The 21,839-nt window shown below is 47.3% G+C and overlaps 1 protein-coding gene across 1 annotated transcript in view; it reads right to left on the bottom strand.

The window, feature by feature from the left end:
- The window catches only part of PTK7 (protein tyrosine kinase 7 (inactive)), a 632,664-nt gene that overhangs the window by 47,907 nt on the left and 562,918 nt on the right, over window positions 1-21,839 (bottom strand). Inside the window, exon 18 of the mRNA XM_085610156.1 lies at window positions 1,912-2,063. Coding sequence (XP_085466282.1) covers window positions 1,912-2,063 — 152 coding nt within the window. The remainder of the gene's footprint in view (window positions 1-1,911; window positions 2,064-21,839) is intronic.

Raw genomic sequence — 21,839 nt, 5'->3', positions numbered from 1 at the left:
TCTTGCTTCAGATTCCAAGAATGTTTTACAGCAAACAAATGATGGCCGGAAGGCTGACAATGCAAACATTCTCCCCCAGTCAAAAGATCTGGGTTAAATCCATCGTTCTTTTGCCCACTACGCTACCCCAGTTTGGACCCAGCCATATGCAAATCAGTCTTGACCCTGATCCTCATGGGAAAGTCCAACCTGAACTGCCAAGCCAGGGACTGGTTTTGGGGCATCACCCCTCTTTAGCCAGGCTGGTAGCGTATGTTTGGTGCTTTGCTGGTGCTAACCCCCAAAGCTCGGCCCCTGCAACCATCTACTTACCTGCTAGCAGTGTGTCTCCAGGCACCCCAAGCATTGGCTCTAACTCAGATTTTGAAATCTGCACCTGGCCGCCCATTCCACTGGTGGTGCAGTTCTGGTACTTACCTGACCTCTGGCCCTTGCTGACGTTTGGCTCCAAAGACTTAGATTGTAAGTTGAACGCTTACCTGTCTAACCGCAATATTGTTTCCCCCTAGGATAACACTGGACTGTGTGAAAAAAGTTTCCAAGTGTCGATATTTCTAAGTGAAAAGTATTTTTAAACTTACCTAACGGATTCTGAAGACCTGGTTCTTAAAATAAAGTACGAAGTATAATTTTCGAAAATTGGTGTAGATCTCCTTCTTGAGTCGTGCATCCATTATGATCACTGTTGTGCAATAAATGTCTAACACTTTGTGTTAGGCCAAAGGCTGCTCGCCCACACTACCACTTAGAGCACTTTGGGTTTTGCATTGAGCGCTGTACACTTTTGGGGAACCCCTGGACTCTGTGCACGGTATAACCACCGAGTGGCAGTATCATATACAGAGCCAGACTCCTACAGTATACAGACGGCTGGTGTTTGCAATGAGGCACCTTTGTCAGCTCAGTACAGATTGGTCATAGGAGCAGTGATCACATTTATAAGGTAAGATAATTGCATTTTAATTTTCAGAATAAATAACAGTCTTGCATTCATTAAAAGATTACAGTAATATCTGTGGAATACAATATTCACAGTAAAATCTGTAGAAAACATAAGTAGTGTTTCTTTCCCTATGCAAGACACGTTTTGAGATTCATGATTTTTTGGGGGGAGAGCAGAGGTGGGGTGGTTGTAGTAAACGCGATTCAATTCAGGTTATCATAAAGTGTTTCAATGCAGGGCCCTTTACAATAAAAACTCTTGTAAAGATAGGTAAAATACTTTTCACTCACTCCACAATATTATCGCATGTATTTCTACTTTTTTTCTTAATTTACACATTATTTTGTGAAAAAGGTTTGCCATGGCATCTCACCAGCGTTTTTTTTTCTGGGGTGATCATTTCACACGAATCAGTCCCTGGGACAATGCCAATTGTCACCAGAAAACACTTCTTCCACAGAAAATGAATGCTGAAATTTCGACCCAACCACTAGACGCAGGAATATTGACGGCACTTGAATCTATACAACGTCTTGGGCAGACTCCTAGTCCCCTTTGTCTCACACCTAACTCACATGCCACCCTCAAGGAAGGGCAAGCGCACCAGTGATGGTCCGTAGGCACACTTCCCATCGAAGGGACAGGTAAAAACCTCCCTGCATGGCAGGAGCAAGCATGGCACATGGATCTCCAGCCACACATTCTAGGAACAGGCCTTTGCCCTCGAGGTATAAACCAGCTGCTTTTAACTGCAAGTCCCCCCCTTATGAAATGGCAGCCAAACAGATATGTTGAAATGTGGAGCATGTTGTGTGGGCTTGCAGTGTCATTCACTACAGGAAACAAGCAGGCCTGAAGCAGCTTTCATATCTTGAAGATCCATTCTTGCAAACAGCCACAAGAGAATATATCTATTCGTTAAGACTCATACAACACATGGAATGTTGTATCTGATCGCTTTTACTTACCTGTTGTACACATCCTTGCTGAGGCTAAGGGCGGACACCTTGACCTGTCGATGGGCACTTATCAGACAATTTCTCGCTGCCAAGTCTTTGTGAACAAACCTACTGTTTGACAGGTGTTCCATTCCCAATGCCACCTGGGCACATATGTACACCTAGAACGAAGCAAAAAAGAGTTTGGGGACATTCTCAATATCCGCAGGAAGATCTTTCATATGAAGCAGTAATCTTGGCATGCAGAGCTAAAGTTATTCCCTTTTTAACATATGGATCAGTAACTCCGGAGGTACAATCTCGGAAGCATCATAGGACTCAAATGCTGGAGGCAGTGTCTTTTTGTATTCATTTTTCCATGTGCTTACAGAGTATACATTGCATAGTATCTTTGACAGTCATGAAACATTCATCTAGTCACATTATCATTAATATAGAAGTACATCAGGGTCCATTGTCGCTCTGGTAGGCATCGCGTGTGTGTTCGTGTATGGGTGCCTGGTGAGACTGGGTCCCCTTCCTGCTTGTTAGTTACCGAGGTCTCTTCAGTGGAGCCGATTACTCTGAAGATTGGCTGTAAAGAGTTTACCTTTTTGGACCCAACTGGGGTAAATAGCTTTGGAGTGGGAATAAGGGGGTCTGGGATGGAGGGCATTGGTAGCTGCTGGTCTATTGGCACTGGAAATCACTTTCCCACCGGGACTTATAAGAAATCGGGGGGAAGGGGGTGGAGTGGGTTGGGGCCCTCTCGGGGAGTTCGTGTGTTGCTCGGGGTGTTGCGGGGGTGGACTCTGTTTGTGCGACTGCTGGGGACTTCGTGGGGGTATTATGTGTCTGTTTGAAGCTATGGAGATGCATCGACCCCCTCCATGGATATGGGACGTCTCCGCGCGCCCCGCGCCTCCTCGAGCCTGACAGCTCCTCTTCGGCTGCTCCCCATTTTTGGACTGCCCCCATCCAGGCCGCTATCGGGGGGCCGTTAGAAGAGCGCCAGTGTAGTGTAATATTGCGCTTAGCGAGAAGTAGAGCCAATATCGCAAAACGAGTCTCCACCATCCTCTTTTTTTTCCCGTTTAACAATCCCCAGGGCACTGGCTTCCCAGGAAGCGAGGCCTGTCAGACGCGTAACCGTCAATATTGCGGCACTGGAGGCAGCGTCTTTATGGAGAGGGTTTGGTCCCACCCCTAAAACTGGACTAGTCAGCCTGAATATCAAGACGCCCTTCGGAGGAGAGTCCTACTCTACACTAAATGTGCGTTGGCGGAGCTCTGCAGGTGGGTTTGGCCAGTCAAGAGGTGAACTGACAGAGCTTTGGATCCTCCCAGTAACAGCTGATTCTCCGGTCTGATGGGTTAGTATAAGGTGCCACCCCGAGCTGGCACAGGGGCGAGGTACACTAGAGCAGCCTCACAGTGACACCATACCAGGCTAGTTACTGCAGCTCATTACTGAGATGTATTTGTAGAGCTGTGCCCATAACGGTAGAACTGCAAGCTCCTGGGGTTACCACTGAAAGGCACCGGTTTAACAACGGAATCAAGTAAAGTCATTTACTTGTGATCCTGGTTCTGCATTGTATGAAGCAATAGACATTACCATTGCCCGGCCAGGCACACTGGAACACTCCCACACATGTAGAACTGTACCCAGTAGGCAAAGAATGGTGAACTGGGCAGGCCTCGAGGAGCTGCCGAGAACACAAACTGCAGCCTATCACCAGTCAATCTGCCAAATTAAAAAATGTTCCACTCCATTAAAAAAAAAATATATCAGATTCAGAAAAAACACAAATGAACCTATTGCAGCTTAAGCACAACCTGCTGCACCCGAACTAACATGAAAAAGAAGCTATAAATGAGACAATTTTGCCAGATAAGAATCAGTCTTAAAAAGGATAGAAAACAGAGGCGGTCCCCTTAGGAATTCAGCAAGCCTTCCTATTCCTTTGGGCCTTGCATGGGCAGTCGCCGGAGAACACCAGTTCTTTTCACAGGAAAACCGAGCACAACAATCTAATCGCACTGACGCTTTCCACCTTCTGTGGCTCTATAAGACCTCACTGAAGAGAGCCAAGAGGCAGAACAAGGACTGCAAGCAACATGACCGACCTCATTGCAGGGCCTTCATTGACAGTCAAACATCTGAACATAATACAGAGCTGTGAGATCTTGGGGTGCATTGTAGGGTGTGCCTGTGCGACCAGCGTCTAATACGCTTAGCTGCCCCTTTAGGACCAGTAGAATACGGTTGGGAACCCCTTTGTGCAGCCTTGGGTAGCGGTGGCTTGGAACAGCGAGGTTTACACAAAGCAATATGTGTAAAGCGTTTAAACAGCACCAAAACAACTGAAGAATTGACAATACACCAAGGAAATCCAACACCCATTTATTAAAACAGTTGGCATTTTTATGTAGTTTTTAGACACCACAATGTAAAATAAGATTCAGCATTTACAAGGTACAGTAAATATGCACTTTTTGCTTAACAGTGAACAAACATTGCCATATTCAACTAATTGTATACTTGGAAATGTTTCTTAAAAAAAAGCTTTCGTAAGTATCAGTGCGATTACTTCGAGTTACTTTAGGCGACCAACTCTGGCAAGGAGCCAGCCAGGGGGACCAGGAAGTCTCTCAGAATCAGTTGCCTCCGGAAAAGCACCAGTCAGTGATTCCCAGGTGATGTATCACCTTGCTATAGACAGGAAGTGGTGCTGATGCAAGGGATGCAGAATGCTGAAGATGCTCATGGATGCTGTAGATGCGATGCGGTCAATGCGTCCCTAGTACGATCGATTCCTATGGAAGTGGTCCTGATGCAAGGGATGCAGAATGCTGAAGCTGCTCATGGATGCTGTAGATGCAATGCGGTCAATGCGTTCCTAGTACGATCGATTCCTATGGAAGTGGTCCTGATGCAAGGGATGCAGGCTGCTAAAGCTGCTCATGGATGCTGTAGATGTGATGCGGTCAATGCGTCCCTAGTACGATCGATTCCTATGGAAGTGGTCCTGATGCAAGGGATGCAGGCTGCTAAAGCTGCTCATGGATGCTGTAGATGCGATGGGGTCAATGCGTTCCTAGTATGATCGATTCCTATGGAAGTGGTCCTGATGCAAGGGATGCAGGCTGCTAAAGCTGCTCATGGATGCTGTAGATGCGATGCGGTCAATGCGTTCCTAGTACGATCGATTCCTATGGAAGTGGTCCTGATGCAAGGGATGCAGAATGCTGAAGATGCACATGGATGCTGTGATGCGATGCGGTCAATGCGTTCCTAGTGCGATCGATTCCTATGGAAGTGGTCCTGATGCAAGGGATGCAGGCTGCTGAAGCTGCTCATGGATGCTGTAGATGTGATGCGGTCAATGCGTTCCTAGTACGATCGATTCCTATGGAAGTGGTCCTGATGCAAGGGATGCAGAATGCTGAAGATGCACATGGATGCTGTAGATGCGATGCGGTCGATGCATTCCTAGTACGATCGATTCCTATGGAAGAGGTCCTGATGCAAGGGATGCAGGCTGCTAAAGCTGCTCTTGGATGCTGTAGATGCGATGCGGTCAATGCGTTCCTAGTACGATCGATTCCTATGGAAGTGGTCCTGATGCAAGGGATGCAGGCTGCTAAAGCTGCTCCTGGATGCTGTAGATGCGATGCGGCCAATGCGTTCCTAGTACGATCGATTCCTATGGAAGTGGTCCTGATGCAAGGGATGCAGAATGCTGAAGATGCACATGGATGCTGTAGATGCGATGCGGTCAATGCATTCCTAGTACGATCGATTCCTATGGAAGTGGTCCTGATGCAAGGGATGTAGGCTGCTAAAGCTGCTCATGGATGCTGTAGATGTGATGCGGTCCTAGTACGATCGATTCCTATGGAAGTGGTCCTGATGCAAGGGATGCAGGCTGCTAAAGCTGCTCATGGATGCTGTAGATGTGATGCAGTCAATGCGTTCCTAGTACGATTGATTCCTATGGAAGTGGTCCTGATGCAAGGGATGCAGAATGCTGAAGCTGCACATGGATGCTGTAGATGCGATGCGGTCAATGCGTTCCTAGTACGATCGATTCCTATGGAAGTGGCCCTGATGCAAGGGATGCAGGCTGCTCAAGCTGCTCATGGATGCTGTAGATGTGATGCGGTCAATGCGTTCCTAGTACGATCGATTCCTATGGAAGTGGTCCTGATGCAAGGGATGCAGGCTGCTAAAGCTGCTCATGGATGCTGTAGATGTGATGCGGTCAATGCGTTCCTAGTACGATTGATTCCTATGGAAGTGGTCCTGATGCAAGGGATGCAGAATGCTGAAGCTGCACATGGATGCTGTAGATGCGATGCGGTCAATGCGTTCCTAGTACGATCGATTCCTATGGAAGTGGCCCTGATGCAAGGGATGCAGGCTGCTCAAGCTGCTCATGGATGCTGTAGATGCGATGCGGTCAATGCGTCCCTAGTACGATCGATTCCTATGGAAGTGGTCCTGATGCAAGGGATGCAGAATGCTGAAGATGCACATGGATGCTGTAGATGTGATGCGGTCAATGCGTCCCCAGTACGATCGATTCCTATGGAAGTGGTCCTGATGCAAGGGATGCAGAATGCTGAAGATGCACATGGATGCTGTAGATGCGATGCGGCCAATGGGGGTCTTCCTGCGAATACTCCTCAGTCCATGGCACTGGTGAGGTGGTCCTGGCCACAGGGCTCTGTGTCACGAAGTCCTCTCCAGTCTGGCAGAAGTACAGTTACTACTGGGCTACTAGTCGCCCGGTATTGCAGACCAAGTGGAGTCTTTCTTTGGCCGGTATCTTGCCTTCTGGACGACCAAGCAGCACTTTGAAGATTCTTGTGGGAGGGCAGGTCGGATAAACAGACGAGGAGGCTGTATATAGGATGACAATCGGCGATTTTTATTCAAGGCTGCGCTTAATGGGGTTGAGGATATGGAGAAGTTCTCTGCGTCCTCTGAGTTTTCTTCTTTCTCTGCCCGGGCGTCTCGTTCAGTAGGTCCCTCTCCTGATTGTTCCTCTTCTTGTGGTGAGGTGTTCCCCCGGAGGCTCATGAGCATAAAAAGAAAAAGGAGCCGTCAGTTTTATAATATATGCCTATTTTGATAGGATAGTTCCTTCACCAAACTCAGGAGTGACAATGTGCGTCTTCCGGGCGGGGAAGTGCAACTCGTGAGGGTAAGAAACCTCGAAATCTACGTAAATAGGATGAAGGGGAATTTACAGTACACACTGGGGTTATCGACTTCTCTTTCTGGTCGTCTCGCTAGCGTTGTTGGTCTATTCGCAGGGAGGGGTCAGTGCACGAGGAGTATGTGTTTTCCTGACCTTCAAGCATGCCCTCGTTCTCCCTTTCCAACACTATTCCCCCACCTCCCCTTTCTTTGTCCACCCCATCCTCATCTCCCTTTCCCAGTCCCGAACCACTCACCGGCTCCGCCGCAACTCTCCTTCCGAGTTGCGGCCGCTCTCCAGCCTCCTCCTGAGGTGACCACCAATCCTCACACCACCTCTCGTCTTATTCGTCCTCTTCGTCTTGGGTTTCTTCTGTTTCCCCGTCTTCTTCGTACTCCGCGTTTTCCTCTTACGTCGCCTCGTCCTCTGTGTACTTCCTCCTTTCTCCGGCTTCTTCGCGCCGCCTGTCATTTGATTGGTCCCTTTTCTTCTCGTTCCCGAAATCACTTCCGGGTTCACTCCCACCTCCTCTCGTGATCTGTGTGAGCGATTCCTGTAGGGGCAGCACAAGGAGGGGATTGTTTATTTTTCCGAAGACGGCTTGCCGGGTCCTAGTGCCGGTAGGCGGGTGTTCGGGGTTACGGAATACGGGCCAGGGTGGAGAGACGCTCGGTCCTTCCTGACCATTCTACAGTGTTTAGCAGACTCGGGGCAACTTTTACGCATCAGGTCTTGACCTCCGGTACTACACAGACGCGATTGGCGGTGATTCGAATATCTGGGCTACCAACTTCACCCAGCAGGCTTCTTCAGCTGTTGTGACCCTGTGTTGCGAACATGAGGTCAGCCAGCTGACCCTTGGGGTCTCTTGCTTCGGCTGAGCTCAGGAGTCAAATTCTACATGAGCAAACACAACAGGGACAGTCCCTTCTCCTTTGCTAGGAACCAGGTTCAGCCGGTGCAGCCATATCGGTCCTTGGTGCAGCAGGGCAGTCCTTCGGTCCTCATCTCCAGTCCAACAAAAGGACTTCTGGGTGCCATGTGCACCCTTTTTATTTCCAGAAAACGCCCTCAGGGTAGGACGCAGTCAGTATCCAATGGGTTACTAAATTCCTTCCCTCCCGATGACCACTTCCTGTGAAGTGTGACATCTAGCTAACCCAGAAACCTCCATTCTGCCTGTTTCAACATGGCAGAACTCCCTATTGGCATGCAAAGCTTCCCAGTAAAGTACTTTCTTTTATGAAGGAAAGTGCTGAGTTGAGCAGCTGTTTATTGTTCAGTTCCGAGCCTGATCTCCCCACACTACCTCCCTGATAAGCCTGTGGTTGTGCTTCATCACTGCCACTGAGAGCCAAGCGGTAAAAGGGCTGTACTTAACTCAGTTTGCCTTGTTTTTGAGTACTTTCTCCTCGCATTTCCCCCATTCTCACTACCTTCTCCTTGCTTTTACCTCCTTTGCACTGCTTTCTCCTTGCTACTCCCGTTTTTGGGTGCCTCCTCTTTGCTATCCCCTCGTTTTCACTGCCTTCTCCATGCTTTTTCCTGTTTTTCTGAGTGCCTTCTTGCTTTCCCCTCATTTTCACTGCCTTCTCCTAGCTTTTCCCGATTTTGTTTTTACTGCTTTCTCCTAGCTTCTTCGTTTTTTGAGTGTCTTCTCCTTGCTTTCCCTTCATTTTCACTGCTTTCCCCCCAATTTAGTGTGCCTCCTCCTTGCTTTTCCCTCCTTTTTGCAGCCTGCTCCTAGCCTTTTCCCCTTTTTTTGCCTCCTCGCCTTCCCTTCGTTGTCACGGCTTTCTTCTCGCTTTTCCTCCATTTTTTTGTGCGACTTCTTACTTTTACCTCATTTTCACAGCTTTCTCCTTTCCTTTTCCCTCACTGCTGCTCCCGCCTGCCTAGTAACCCTCCACCGCCTCCCAGCACCCCTCAATCCTCCCCGGACCTACTTAATGGAGGGCACAGTGCGACGCCATTGAGCAGGTCACAGGCCTAGCTCTCCAAGTGGCAGCATCGCTCTTGCTCCTTTCTTCTCCTTGGTTTCCCCCCCCCGTTTTGTGAATGTCTTTTTGCATTTCCCTCGTTCTCACTGGTTTCTCCTGCTTTTTTATCCGTTTCTTTGAGTGCCTCCTTGCTTTTCCCTTGTTCCCACTGTTTTCTCCATGCTTTCCTCCCGTTTTTTGTGAGGCTTCTCTTAGCTTTTTCCTCATCTTCTCTGCTTCCTCCTTGCCTTTTCCTTTGTTTTTTGTCCCATCTCCTTGCTTTTCCCTTGTTCTCACTGCTTTCGCCTTGCTTTTTTCCATCTTTTGTGTGCTTTCTCCTTACTTTTCCCTTGTTTTTACTGGTTGCTCCTAACTTTCCCCCCCATTTCTGTGTACCTTCAGTAGGAAGCTGGCTCTTTATATAGTATACCAAAAAGAGGTATACTGTGCAGAGTCCAGGTGTCCCTTATAACTGGACAGAGGTATACTGTGCAGAGTCCAGGTATCCCTTATAACTGGACAGGGGCTGGCGCTAGCAAAGCCAGGGTGCTCTCTCAGTGTAGTCGAGCAGCCTTAGGCTTATCAGAGAGGAGTGTTATACATCAGCTGCATACACACACACAGAGTCAATAAATGATGCGCACAACTCAATAAGCAGATCCACCCCAATTTATAAAAATAACACTTATCTTTATATAACTTTAGGCACCAAGATCATCAAAATCGGGTAAGTGCGTTTCGAGTTAGTAATTTTTACAGTTTTTAAAAATCGACACTTGGTGCAATTTCTGGAGCGGTAATTGTAGGAAGGTGGAATCTGACTTGCATGGTTGCCCCCACTTTTTTTTCTGGTGTTTTGCTGGTTTTTGACTTAGTTTGGCTGGGATTCTGCTATTCTGGACCCCGGCCTATCTGCTTTCCCCTTTAAACTGATAACCAGATTGGATTCTGGGGTACCCTTTTAAGACCCTAGTATATGGTATACTATGTACCCAGGGCATAGGTACCCCAGAGGCCTACCAGGGGCTGCAGCATGTATTATACCACCCCTGGGAAGCCTTCCAAAATGACACCACAGGACTTCTACTGCAGCCTGTGTAAGGTGGTGCATGCACCCCTTACTGAGATATAGGGTCACTATATCTCTCCATATCACAGCACCTATAAACCTATCAGTCACCCCTATGGCAGGTCTTACTAATCCTGAAGGCAGGGTGATGGGTTTTGTGTGAGAGGGTGCCCATGCATGAGCAAAGCTCCTCTACAGCCTTTGGAACCTTTATTCCGGGGTGGTTTGTGATGCAGCCAAACGATATACTCTTAAATGCATTATAACCAAACAGTAAATGCTAACTTTGGGACGGCTGCACGAAAACCTGTCATGTTTGGTGTTAACTGGTGCGGGAGTTTGATCCCACCCTCCTAAAGGGAGAGACATGACCGCACCGGTATACCCGGTACCAGCTAACAGAGCCCTGGCATCACAAAATGGATGCTGCCAGCCACAGACACGAGTCTGCCCTCCTGCTGCTGGACGAAACTCCAGCAGGGGAGGCCTGGACAATAGGTTTCCTGTCACAGGGAGGTGTCTCCACCTCCCAGACAGGCCTTAGTGGATTAGGGCTGGGTGGGAGCACTCCAAGAGTGCTTTGAAGTTCAGCAATGGGGGCACATTTGGTGTCCCTGTGAATAGTCCAGCTAAAACCAATTGCAGGGGCTACCAGCCCCTGCTCTGGCGCAAAACTGGACAAAGAAAATGGGTGTAACCACTCCTCTTTCCTGAGTCTCCCATAGGTGGGTCCCTAGAGGTTGTCCAACCCCTTCCTTGGGTATAAGAAAGGAACCCCTGGCTACGGGACTTTAGATTACACCTGGACGAAACGCTGATACTGAATTCTGAAACTTCGACGATCTATATTGAACTAGATGACTGAAGAATCTCCCTTGGAGTAAAGGAGTTACTCCCCTGCAAGGCAGGCACCAAAGACGCATCTGTCCAGTTTGCATCTCCGAAGCTCCTGCCGGACTGCAACACAGGAGGTGGGATTCCGTGGTCTCTGAGGTCGATCTGTGCACTCAGCAATTCTGAGGCCTGTATCTCTTGTGGAAGACCGTGCAACCTGAACCCCTGGACACCGCGACCATTTGCAGAAGCATCAGCTTTCCAGCAACTCCTGCAGCTGAGCTTTGGGTTACTTGTAGCCCTGACCCCGAGCAGCATTTGCACCGAAGATTGCCCGCTTACACTCCACAAGTGTTCCGTGAGCTGGCCCTTTGTGTTTTCTCTCCAGGTCCCTTCGCGATCCCTAGTCCGTCGACTGGTGGGTCTCTGTGAAGGCAACTTTACTTCTAATTGGGCTTACCTGGTTGCTCCAGATGTGCCCTGACACTCCGCTTGGTGAGTCCCCAGGACCTTGCTGGTCCACACCGAAGCATCTTTTCTCTTCCTGCGTGGGTTGCTGTTGCCAAGGCTTGTTGGGTCCAATCCGGGCACTGACACCGCAGCACTCGACATCCTTCGTGGAACAGCTCGAATCCAGCTCCTGGTAGTCGACGCCTCCTGGTCCTCATGGGGGTGAAACTAACATGAGGGTGAACCCGCCTCCAACTACTAATTTTCCCACTAGTCTGGACGCCAAATGGGCTATGGTCAGGGGGGTTGACATCCCCTCACCTCAGAGAAGCCAGATTCGCATATCAAAGGCGGTGGGCTCTTTGAAGCTACCTGGCTTGGAATACTAATTTACGGTTATCCTGCTGTAAAACACCCTCTGCCAGAGCGGGATTTATTACGGACCTCCTAAGAGCGTGGGCACTCACCCTTGGGGGGTCAGAAACTAGTCTGTGGTGGCAGGCTAGTCAGAACCAGTCAGCCAGCACACTAGTAATTGGTAGGTTTTCAGGAGGCATCTCAAAGGTGCTCTCCGGGGGCTAGTATTAATAAATCTGTCACTGGAATCAGTGTGGGTTTATTAATACAAGATGTTTGATACCAACATCTCTAGTTTCAGTGAAGCCAACATATAGAATAGACTATTTTATCTGCACAATTAATTAAAATCATTGCAATACGTACAAAAACAAGTTAAAAAGCACTTTCCAAGTTCTATTAAAAAGAGGAATTCATGGTAGCAAAGGGGCTCATAGCTGGCAAGGCAAAGATTCTTGGTGATCGTCTACTGGTAACACAAAATTGATCTTGGACATGTATTTTACAAAATGGGCGGCCATCTGAGGTGAGTCGCCCTTCATACACTCCTCTAGAGCTTCTTGGCATGTCCGGACATTCAGGATCCGCCAAATTGGGCGCAGCCAAACAGTTTGCAAAGGGAGTAAGGTTCTGGAGCTGCACAAGATGTGGATTAAATTTTCTTCCCTGTTACAAAAATGGCACTGTGTAGGCACATCTTCCTTGTACCTCTGGCGATACTTGTACGCCATCAGCGGGATTAGGCCAAAACGTAATCTCATGATTTTTCACACGTGGTTTCATAGTTGATGACCAGTAGTATGGCAGGGTTTTTGGGGGATAGAGTTTTGGCACCCAACTGTCATGGGAGAGATTTTTCACGGCTAGCGCATCATGTTCCAGTGACAAGATCTTTGCTTGTTTGGTCAGGACTTTTGCAACCGACCCTATGGGCAGCGAGCTTGCCCATATATCTTGAGCCTCTAGTGCGTCCAGGCAGAATGTTAAAACTTGGCTCCAGGAAGTACTAGGATTGTTTAACAGAGACCATATGCAACTCTTTAGTGTAAAATCACGAGCCGTTTTGTTTTTTAAACCATAGGCGATAAATCTTGCTTTCATAACCCAGTGTTGAGATGACAAAGAGAACTCCATACGAATGTGGGTGTGAGAGGTTGAGTTAGGTAGATGGAACACTCTGCGAAAACACGTTGACTGCGCACTGTCTAGCCAGGTGAACATTTGGTCTTTAAAGGTTGTGGCGCCAAAGGCTATTGTTGGTAAAACTTTGGCGCCTATCACTCTGATTAGCGGCAAAAAATCTAGAGTGTGAAGGGCTTTCTTAGTTCTTATGAAAGCCCCCTCCAAACTGCGGGCCACACCCTGCATTGCGGCGATATGCTGCGCTGGTCTCCCTCTGTAATCCATCCAGACACCCAGATACTTATATGCAGTCACTATCTCTATTGACTTCCCTTCAATTTACCAAGAGTGCTTTCTTGTTCGTGAGCGCGAGACTATCATCACCTTACTTTTGTTGATGTTAATCTGCAAAACGTTTGTTTTACAGTACAGAGCATCGAAGAGTCTTTAGAGGCCCACCTGGGTTTGATCGAGAAGGATCATGTCATCAGCGTATTGTATCGATTGAATTTTAGTAGATTCGATGTGGAAATGCTTGGGAGAGGGCCAGCCACTCGGGGAGGATTGCTAGATACAAATTGAAGAGTAGAGGAGCCAATATGCAGCCCTGCTTCAAGCCTCTATTGGTCGTTATTTTATTGGTGGTTGACCATCTCGAGGAAACTCTTATTTTTAACCAGGTGTCAGTATATAGGACAAAGAGAGCGTTCAGTAGGGACTGCGGGATGCCCCATTTTGTTAATTTTTCCCAAAGTTTGGGGGTAAACAACGCTATCAAAGGCTTTTTGGAAATCAATGAATCCCAAATATAGCGATTTTCCTTTGGTAGCGAGCGTACTCTCAATCATGTGGGCTAAGCAGATCAAATTATCTTCAATGTGGCAGCTCTTTTGGAAGCCGGGTTGAGTGAAGGGTATTAATTTGCGGTCTTCCACCCAGGTAGTCCGTTCTTGCAGAACACTTGGATATACCTTCCCTTCCACATCAAAGAGGGCAATCATCCGGTAATTGTGAGGTTTGAACCGCGGGCCTTTTTTGTGGATGGGGATGAGAAGAAAGCCTCGCCAGGAGTCCGGAATGGGCACACCCATTCTGCTTGCCTCAAATAAGGTAGCCAGCAGTATGGCCCACTTATGGGTGGATGCTTTGTATATCTGTGTTGGTATGCCATTTGGGCCTGGTGCCCCACCTGGGCGCATTTTCTTTATTATAAGTGCGACTTGGTTTGGAGTTATCTTAATAGTGGACGCCAATCCGAGATGAGAGTTAGTGCGGTTAGGACTTAAGAGGCTGGGCCAGTTGGTTCTGGCTGGCTCTACATGGAGTGCTTCAATGTAGGCCTCCCATTCAGCAGGAGAGATGTTTGTTACAGTGGGGAGTTGGGCAGATCTAACACCCTTTTTTACCCAGCTCCAGAATCTTCTTTGATTTTATAATTTCGTGAGTGGTTGCCCAATGATGTTCTTCTTTCATTCTCGGAGAGGTGAACCTTGCCTTCCTGTATTCCTTGTGAGTGATCGATATCTTATCTCGCAGGGATTTGTAATCTATGTCGTTGTATGTGCGCCTGCGCAGTAAGTTATTTAGTTTGGCCTTTTAATTATCTTTGTGGCTAAGTTTTCTACGAGGTACACCACAGCCATTTCCCATGACAATGCGGTCAACTGGTCACTGTGCTCCTGTTTCAATTTGACCAAAAAGTCATCAACCTTCTCTTCAATTATTTCCTGGTTATCCACCGTCCACCGTAGTTTTCTTACAAGCTCCAAGTTGGATTCTTTCCCAATCAGATGGATTTTTGGGCGGTAACACTGCCGGGATGAAACTTTGCGCGTTAAGATGGCGTGAACACTTCCCGGCGAAGAAGTTAACACAAATTCCAGCACAAGGTGAAAGTGGGCAATCGAGATCCATATATAGTCTAGAGTGGCCATTCTAGAGGAGGATACATAGGTATACGCAGCGGGCAAGTCTGAATCGAGTCTTCCATTTAAGATGCGGAGACCTAGTTGGTTTAAACACGCTGCCATCTTTGTCCCTCGACCTTCCTTCTGTTGGTACTGAGACCTTATCTCCGGGATGGCCCACATTTGATTATCCAATAAGGATTGAAGGGAAAGATCCGAGCCGGTCTCTATTAGGTTGGCGTTAAAATCTCCCATTATTAGCCACTTATCGTTTGGGTAATAGGAGGAGAGCCTCTCATGGCAGGGAGCATTTTACTCGATGTTGCCTCTCGCTTGATTTTAGAAGGTTGTTGATAGATACAACCAAGGATCGTAGTTTGTTGTTTCAATTTGTTCTTTTCCAAACGCTGTGACTGGATTTTAATAAAGATATAGTCTCCTTGCCCTTTACAAAGTAGGGAAACTTTTGCAACCAGGTTGTTCTTCACAGCAATCACCACTACTCCCGATGCGAAGCCACCTACTTGAGATGCTATTGCGTGGGATTCATAGACGGTGAAGTCCTCCCAGGCAGTTTTTTCCAAGGACCGAGTTTCTTGCAAGGCAATGATGTTGTGATTCTTTAGGAAAAAGGTAGTTGATCTTACAGTTTTTTCCTTTGTTAGACCGCGGATGTTCCAGAAACAGATTCTAAGATGATGAGCGACAGCCTGGTTTGTTTTCTGTTCGCTTGAGGTATTCTGTGCTTTACCCTAAGGCCTGGGAGAGCCAGGACCAATCTTAGAAGTTCTGCCGTTTGAAAGCACTTTGACGAAGGCCTCCTGCTTTAGATGCAGTTATTTGCAGCAGATTCTCTTTCCAGGACGTTGTATGGGTTCCTGCTAAGGAGCCACACAAAACAGATAGGTTGCTGGGTAATTGTGTTGTTGTGGCCCGTTGAAGGGTTGACTGCTCTGTCCTTTAAGAAAGCCGAATACTTGGTCTGGGACACAAGACTGACCTGAATGCCCCAGTCACTCAGTCGATTTTTTGTTATTCATTAGTACAGAGGCCATGTCTTTATTATGAAAGGTTACTACTGTGGCCTCGTTTGTTCTGGGGCGACAAAAGCCACGCTTTCGATATCCGTTTTTATATTTTCTTTTCCCGGAAGGTGCAGAGACAACTTTAGAATATTTCTTCTGTTGGTGTCCCATTTTCCTTGAGATACATAGTCTGGATACAGCAATAATGTGGAGCCTTCTTGGGACAGTTGAGTTGATTCTGCGAGGTTTAGTGTAGGGAAGGCAACATATAGCTGGGGAGCTCTTTTTTGACCAGTGCCCAACGCACGTGTTTAAAATGGCTTCCCTGGTCACTTGTAATGGCAGTAATTTAACTGGCCAGCACAGGAGCATATCTGCTCACGCAGATATGCCACACATGTAGTTTAGTGCACCATGCCTTAAGGCTGTACGGCGTGCTGTAGGGGTCATTTACCTATAATGCATGCAGTGTCTGCAGGCATGGCACACAGGGATGTGTACAATGTCGAGTTTTCACTTTGGTCTGCACTCAGCCTGCATTGGCAGTCTGTATCAAACATGTGAGGGGGTCCCTTAGGGTGGCACAATAGATGCTTCAGCCCTTAGGGACCCTCTTTAGTACCTCAGGCCCTACGTATCAAGGGTACCATTTACTGGAGACTTACAGAGGGTGCTAAAGGTATTGCCAATTGGGGAACAACTGTACAGTTTAGGGCAAGAGATCTGGCACTGGGGTCCTGGATAGCAGGAACCCAGTGCACTGTCAAAATTGCATCGAATGCCAGACAAAAAGTAGGGGTGACTGTCTAAAAGGGTCCCTTTCCTACACCTTCGCCTTGGTTTTCTCTCGTTTTCACAGATTTCTCCTTGCTTCCCCCCCCCTTTTTGTGTGCCTTCTCCTTGCTTTTCTCTCGTTCTCACTGCTTTCCCCCTGTTTTTGTGCATCCTCTCCTTGCTTTCACTTCTTTCTCCTTGCTTTTTCTCCCGTTTTTGTGCAGCCTCCCAACGGTACCTGCAAGCACCTGGATACCCTGTTGGGTGATTAGCCATGCTTTACAAATTGTGATTGATTGACTGAGAAGTTGCATTAGGAGAACACGATGTGTGCAGAGTTTAGAGCAGCGACTCCTCTGTAAAGATCTTCTGTGAGAACGTCTTCTTGATGACAACCGATGTGAACTGTGCCTTTCATGACAATTAGATTGTTTTGGCTGCAGTAGACCCCTGGGAACAGGAGTCACTGGTGGAGGAAGAACTTCAATGATGCACGTAGAAGTCAGTGTTGATGAAGAAGGCCTCGGAGATGGAGAATTAACCACCGCTTGTGGAGGTGCAGCTAGCAGAGTGGTAGAAAGGCCTCCTAGGTGAAAACGGTGAGTATCACTGCAGGAGACAAATCTGACATCACATTTTTGGAGGATAAGCCCTTGAGTACTATCAATCAGAGGTTGGAGAAAGACGTCTGGATTTCAGCTTCCGTACCCATGAAGATGATAGTTTAGGGTTTGCTTGGCATCCTGGGCCTCAACTTTAAATATGTAGATGATACGCTGTGAAGCCCGATTTGGAGTAGCCATGCGCGTTTGTGGTCTAGGCCTCATTGACGTAGAGTTCCTGGATACTGATCAGGGCTTTGATGGCAAAAACGTGGTAAAGATCTACTTAATGTCGATAACCTCGATGTAGAATGGAAGCAATGATGACTATGGTTTCATTGCCTCTTTCTGTAGCTCTGTCTGGGGAAGTCTGTCAAGGTGACAGAACAAATATAACTAGATCCCCTGCTCCATGGTCAATGGATCTTCCATCAAATGCTCAGAGCTGAACCCAAAGAGTGCCCTGTCAAAAGCAGCAACAAAGATATGAATCCTCTTTCTCGACACCTGGAATGGGAGCTCAAGAAATAGACTTGGCGGACAGTATTTCCAAGACACAGTAAAAACCCACTTTGAGACTTCACAGTAAAACATGAAAATGAAAAAGATTACTGGAAAATGTAAACCAATGACCTGACAAGGGGAGCTTTTGGCGACCAATGACCTGGCGAGAAGAATGGAGACCAATGACCTGGCATGGGGAGATTATGGAGACCAATAACATGGCAAGGGAAGATTATGGAGACCAATGACCTGGCAAGGGGAGATGGAGACCATTGTCCTGGCAAGGGGAGATTAAGGAGAACAATGACCTTGCAAGGGGAGATTATGTAGAACATTGACCTGGCAAGGGGAGATTATGGAGACCGATGACCTTGCAAGGGGAGATTATGGAGACCGATGACCTGGCAAGGGGAGATTATGGAGACCGATGACCTGGCAAGGGGAGATTATGGAGACCAATGACCTGGCAAGGGGAGATTATAGAGACCAATGACCTGGCAAGGGGAGATTATGGAGACCAATGACCTGGCAAAGGGAGGCTATACATACTGGAACAAGAGTGCTGATAAACTGTACAACACCCCTTCACACAGTACAATATTTTGGCACTGCCCTTCACATGGAAAGGAAAATGCTACTTACCAGTATGCATGTGTTCTTGGCATGTAGAGCTGTAGATCCACACACTTATGCATAGATCGCCATCTGGTGTTAGGCCCGGATGTTTGCACTGTTGTTGTCCTGGAAAGTCTTTGGAAGTCACGAGATCGGTGGCTCCTCCTTTGGACAATAGTGCGCATGGGTATCGACTCCATCGTCAGATTGTTTTTTCGCCAAGGGAAATGATAGAGTTTTGTAAGAAACAGAAAAGATGTCCATGCATGTTGTATGTAAATAAGATAATACTGGAACAGATAAAAGGTAGCCAGGGAGGTGGGTGGGCCGGTGTGGATCTACAGCTCTACAAGCCAAGAACAGATGCATACTGGGAAGTAGCATTTTCCGTTCGAGGCATAGGAGCCATAGAACACACACTTATGCATAGATTGCATAGCAGTACTCCTCCTTAGCGGCGATCACCAGTGTCTGTTGCAGTAGTTTGAAATAGTGTTTTAAGTACAGCTTGGCCCACACTAGCTTGTTGTTTTGCCTGCACATCTACACAATAGTGTTTTGTGAATGTGTGCGGTGTAGACCGTGTAGCTGCCTTGCAGATATCTAAGGGAATGTTCCCTAAAAATGCCATTGAAGCCCCTATCTTTCGGGTAGAGTGGGCTTTTGGGGGGGGATAGATAATGTACGTTTTGCTTTGTGATAGAAAATTTGTATACATTTGACAATCCACTTTGCAGTCCCAGACTTTGATATAGGATTGCCTTTATGTGGTGGTGAGAAGGATACAAAAAGTTGTTTTGTGAAAAGTTTTGTTCTGTCAATATAATAAAGGAGTGCTCTTCTTACGTCTAGACTATGAAGAGCTCTTTCTGCAACTGTTTGTGGTTGCGAGAAGAATACTGGCAACTCAACAGATTGATTGAGATAAAAATTGGAGATAACTTTAGGAAGGAATTTGGGACTTGTCCTGAAAACCACTTTGTTATGATGGAGTTGTAAAAATGGTTCTTGAATAGTTAGTGCTTGTAGCTCGCTGACTCTTCTAAGAGAAGTAATGGCCACAAGGAAAGCGACTTTCCATGTAAGAAATTGTAGCTCGCATTTATGCAGAGGTTCGAATGGAGGGCCCATTAGTCTTGTGAGGACAATGTTTAAATTCCACACCGGTGAGGGTGGTACCCTAGGAGGAATGATTCTTTTAAGGCCTTCCATAAATGCTTTAATGGCAGGTACCCCGAATAATGACAAGTAGTCTATTTTGTAAGTAAGCTGCTATGGCAGCAAGGTGTAACCTAATAGATGTGTATGCTAGGTTACACCTTTGAAGATGTAGTAGGTAAGATCTGATGTACTGAATAGACACATCTAAAGGATTGATGCTGTTATTACAGTAGATTACAAATCGTTTCCACTTGGCTGCATAACAGGCTCTAGTGGTGGGGTGTCTAGCCTCTTTGATAACCTAACTCTTGACTGCATGAATGTTAAGGTAACCAAATTCTAAGACTTCAGGAGCCAGATCGCTAGGTTGAGCTGTGCTGGGTCCGGGTGTCTGATCACTTCACGGTTCTGTGTTAAGAGGCGTGGGGAGAGGTGTAGTTTGTGGTGTAAGACCACTGATGGTTCCAGCAATGTTGTGTACCAGGGTTGTCTGGCCCATGTTGGAGCAACTAGGATGAGTGTTAGTGAGTGTTGCTGCAGTTTGCGCACCACTAATGGGATGAGTGGGAGAGGCGGAAAAGCGTACGCAAATTTGCCTGACCAATTCATCCCGATCGCATTGCCTTTGGACAATGGGTGTGGGTATCTGGCGGCGAAGCTTGGGCATTTCATGTTGTAATGTGTGGTGAAGAGTTCTATCTGTGGCTGCCTCCACATTTGGAAAAACAGTTGAAGAACTTGTGGATGAAGTTCCCATTTGTGAAGCTCTTGTGTCTGACGACTTGACAGATCCGCTATGCTGTTTTGGACTCCTGGAACTTGTTGGGCTAGGAGAAAAATGTTTTGAGGAGTAGCCCACCTCCATATGCTCTGCGCTAATTGAGAGAGCTGTAGGGAGTGTGTCCCGCCTTGTCTTTGTTTATAGTACATTGCTTTCATATTGTCAGTGCGGACTATGACAGCTTTGCCTGATATTTGTTTCTGGAATGATTTTAATGCCAGAAATATTGCTAGTAACTCCAGGTGACTGATGTGGAGTAACTTTTGCTGAGGTGTCCATTTGTCTTGGACGGTATGATGTAATAGATGAGCTCCCCAGAATGTGAGCGATGCGTCTGCGGTTAGTACAATCTGTGGAACCGGCTCTAAGAACGGTCGCCCTTTGGAAAGGTTTTTTGTGTTCCACCAGTACAGAAAGAGATGCGTGCGGCCATCTACCAACACCAGATCTGTCAACTGACCCTGAGCCTGGTTCCATTGACGTGCTGAGCATTCCTGTAGGGGGCGCATCTGGAGTCTGGCATGAGGTACTATGAATATGCAAGAGGCCATCATCCCTATGAGCTGCATGAACACTCGAGCTGGAAGCGAGTGTTGTGGTTGGAATTTTGTATTGAGACCTTGTATGCTTGCTATCCTGGGTGGAATGGGATTTGCAAGGCCTTTTGAGGTGTTTATTGTGGCACCGAGATACTGCTGGATGTGGGACGGTTGTAGGTGAGACTTAGTGAGGTTTATGGTGAATCCTAAGTCGTGAAGTAGTTGGATTGTGGCGTGTGTGTGATTTACACACTGGCTGTATGACTTGGCTTTTATGAGCCAGTCGTCCAAATATGGGAAGATATGAATTTGTTGCCTTCTTAAGTGGGCTGCTACCACTGCCAGACATTTTGTGAAGACTCTGGGTGCTGTGGTGACTCCGAGTGGGAGAAGCTTGAATTGGTAATGCTGACCGTCCACTACAAATCTGAGATATTTCTTGTGAGCGGAGTGAATGGGAATATGGAAGTAGGCGTCCTTGAGATCTAGGGTGGCAAGGAAATTGCCTTGTGTGAGCAGAGGAAGGACTTGTTGAAGTGTGACCATGTGAAAATGGTCTGATTGTATGTAAAGGTTTAGGGGTCTGAGGTCCAGGATGGGTCTCAGGGTTCCGTCCTTTGTAATGAGTAAGTACAGGGAGTAAACTCCTGTGTTTTGCTGATGCAGGGGATCTGGTTCTATTTCATGTTTTTGTAGGAGGGAAAGCACTTCTTGCTTTGGCAGCGATAAATGTTCTGTTGACATTGGGCGCTGCCTGGGTGGTATGTTTGGGGGAGTAGAGGTGAGTTCTAGACAATAACCGGTTTGAATGATTTGTCTCACCCACCTGTCGTTAGTGATGTTGCTCCAGACAGGTAGGAATTGTAGCAGTCTTTCCCCGACCGGAGTGGAATGGTTCGGGGGTGGAGTGGAGGGAAGTCACTGGGTGGGGGTGGAGCGAGTATTGTTAGTTTTGCCTCTGCCTTTGTTATTATTGCCTCTGTAGCCTCCTCTATGATAACCTCTGGTAAAGGTTGTTTGGGTGGGACT

This window comes from Triturus cristatus, chromosome 6, assembly GCF_964204655.1.
Source record: "Triturus cristatus chromosome 6, aTriCri1.1, whole genome shotgun sequence".
NCBI classification, from domain to species: domain Eukaryota; kingdom Metazoa; phylum Chordata; class Amphibia; order Caudata; family Salamandridae; genus Triturus; species Triturus cristatus.
This window is presented reverse-complemented; position numbering and strand designations above follow the sequence as displayed.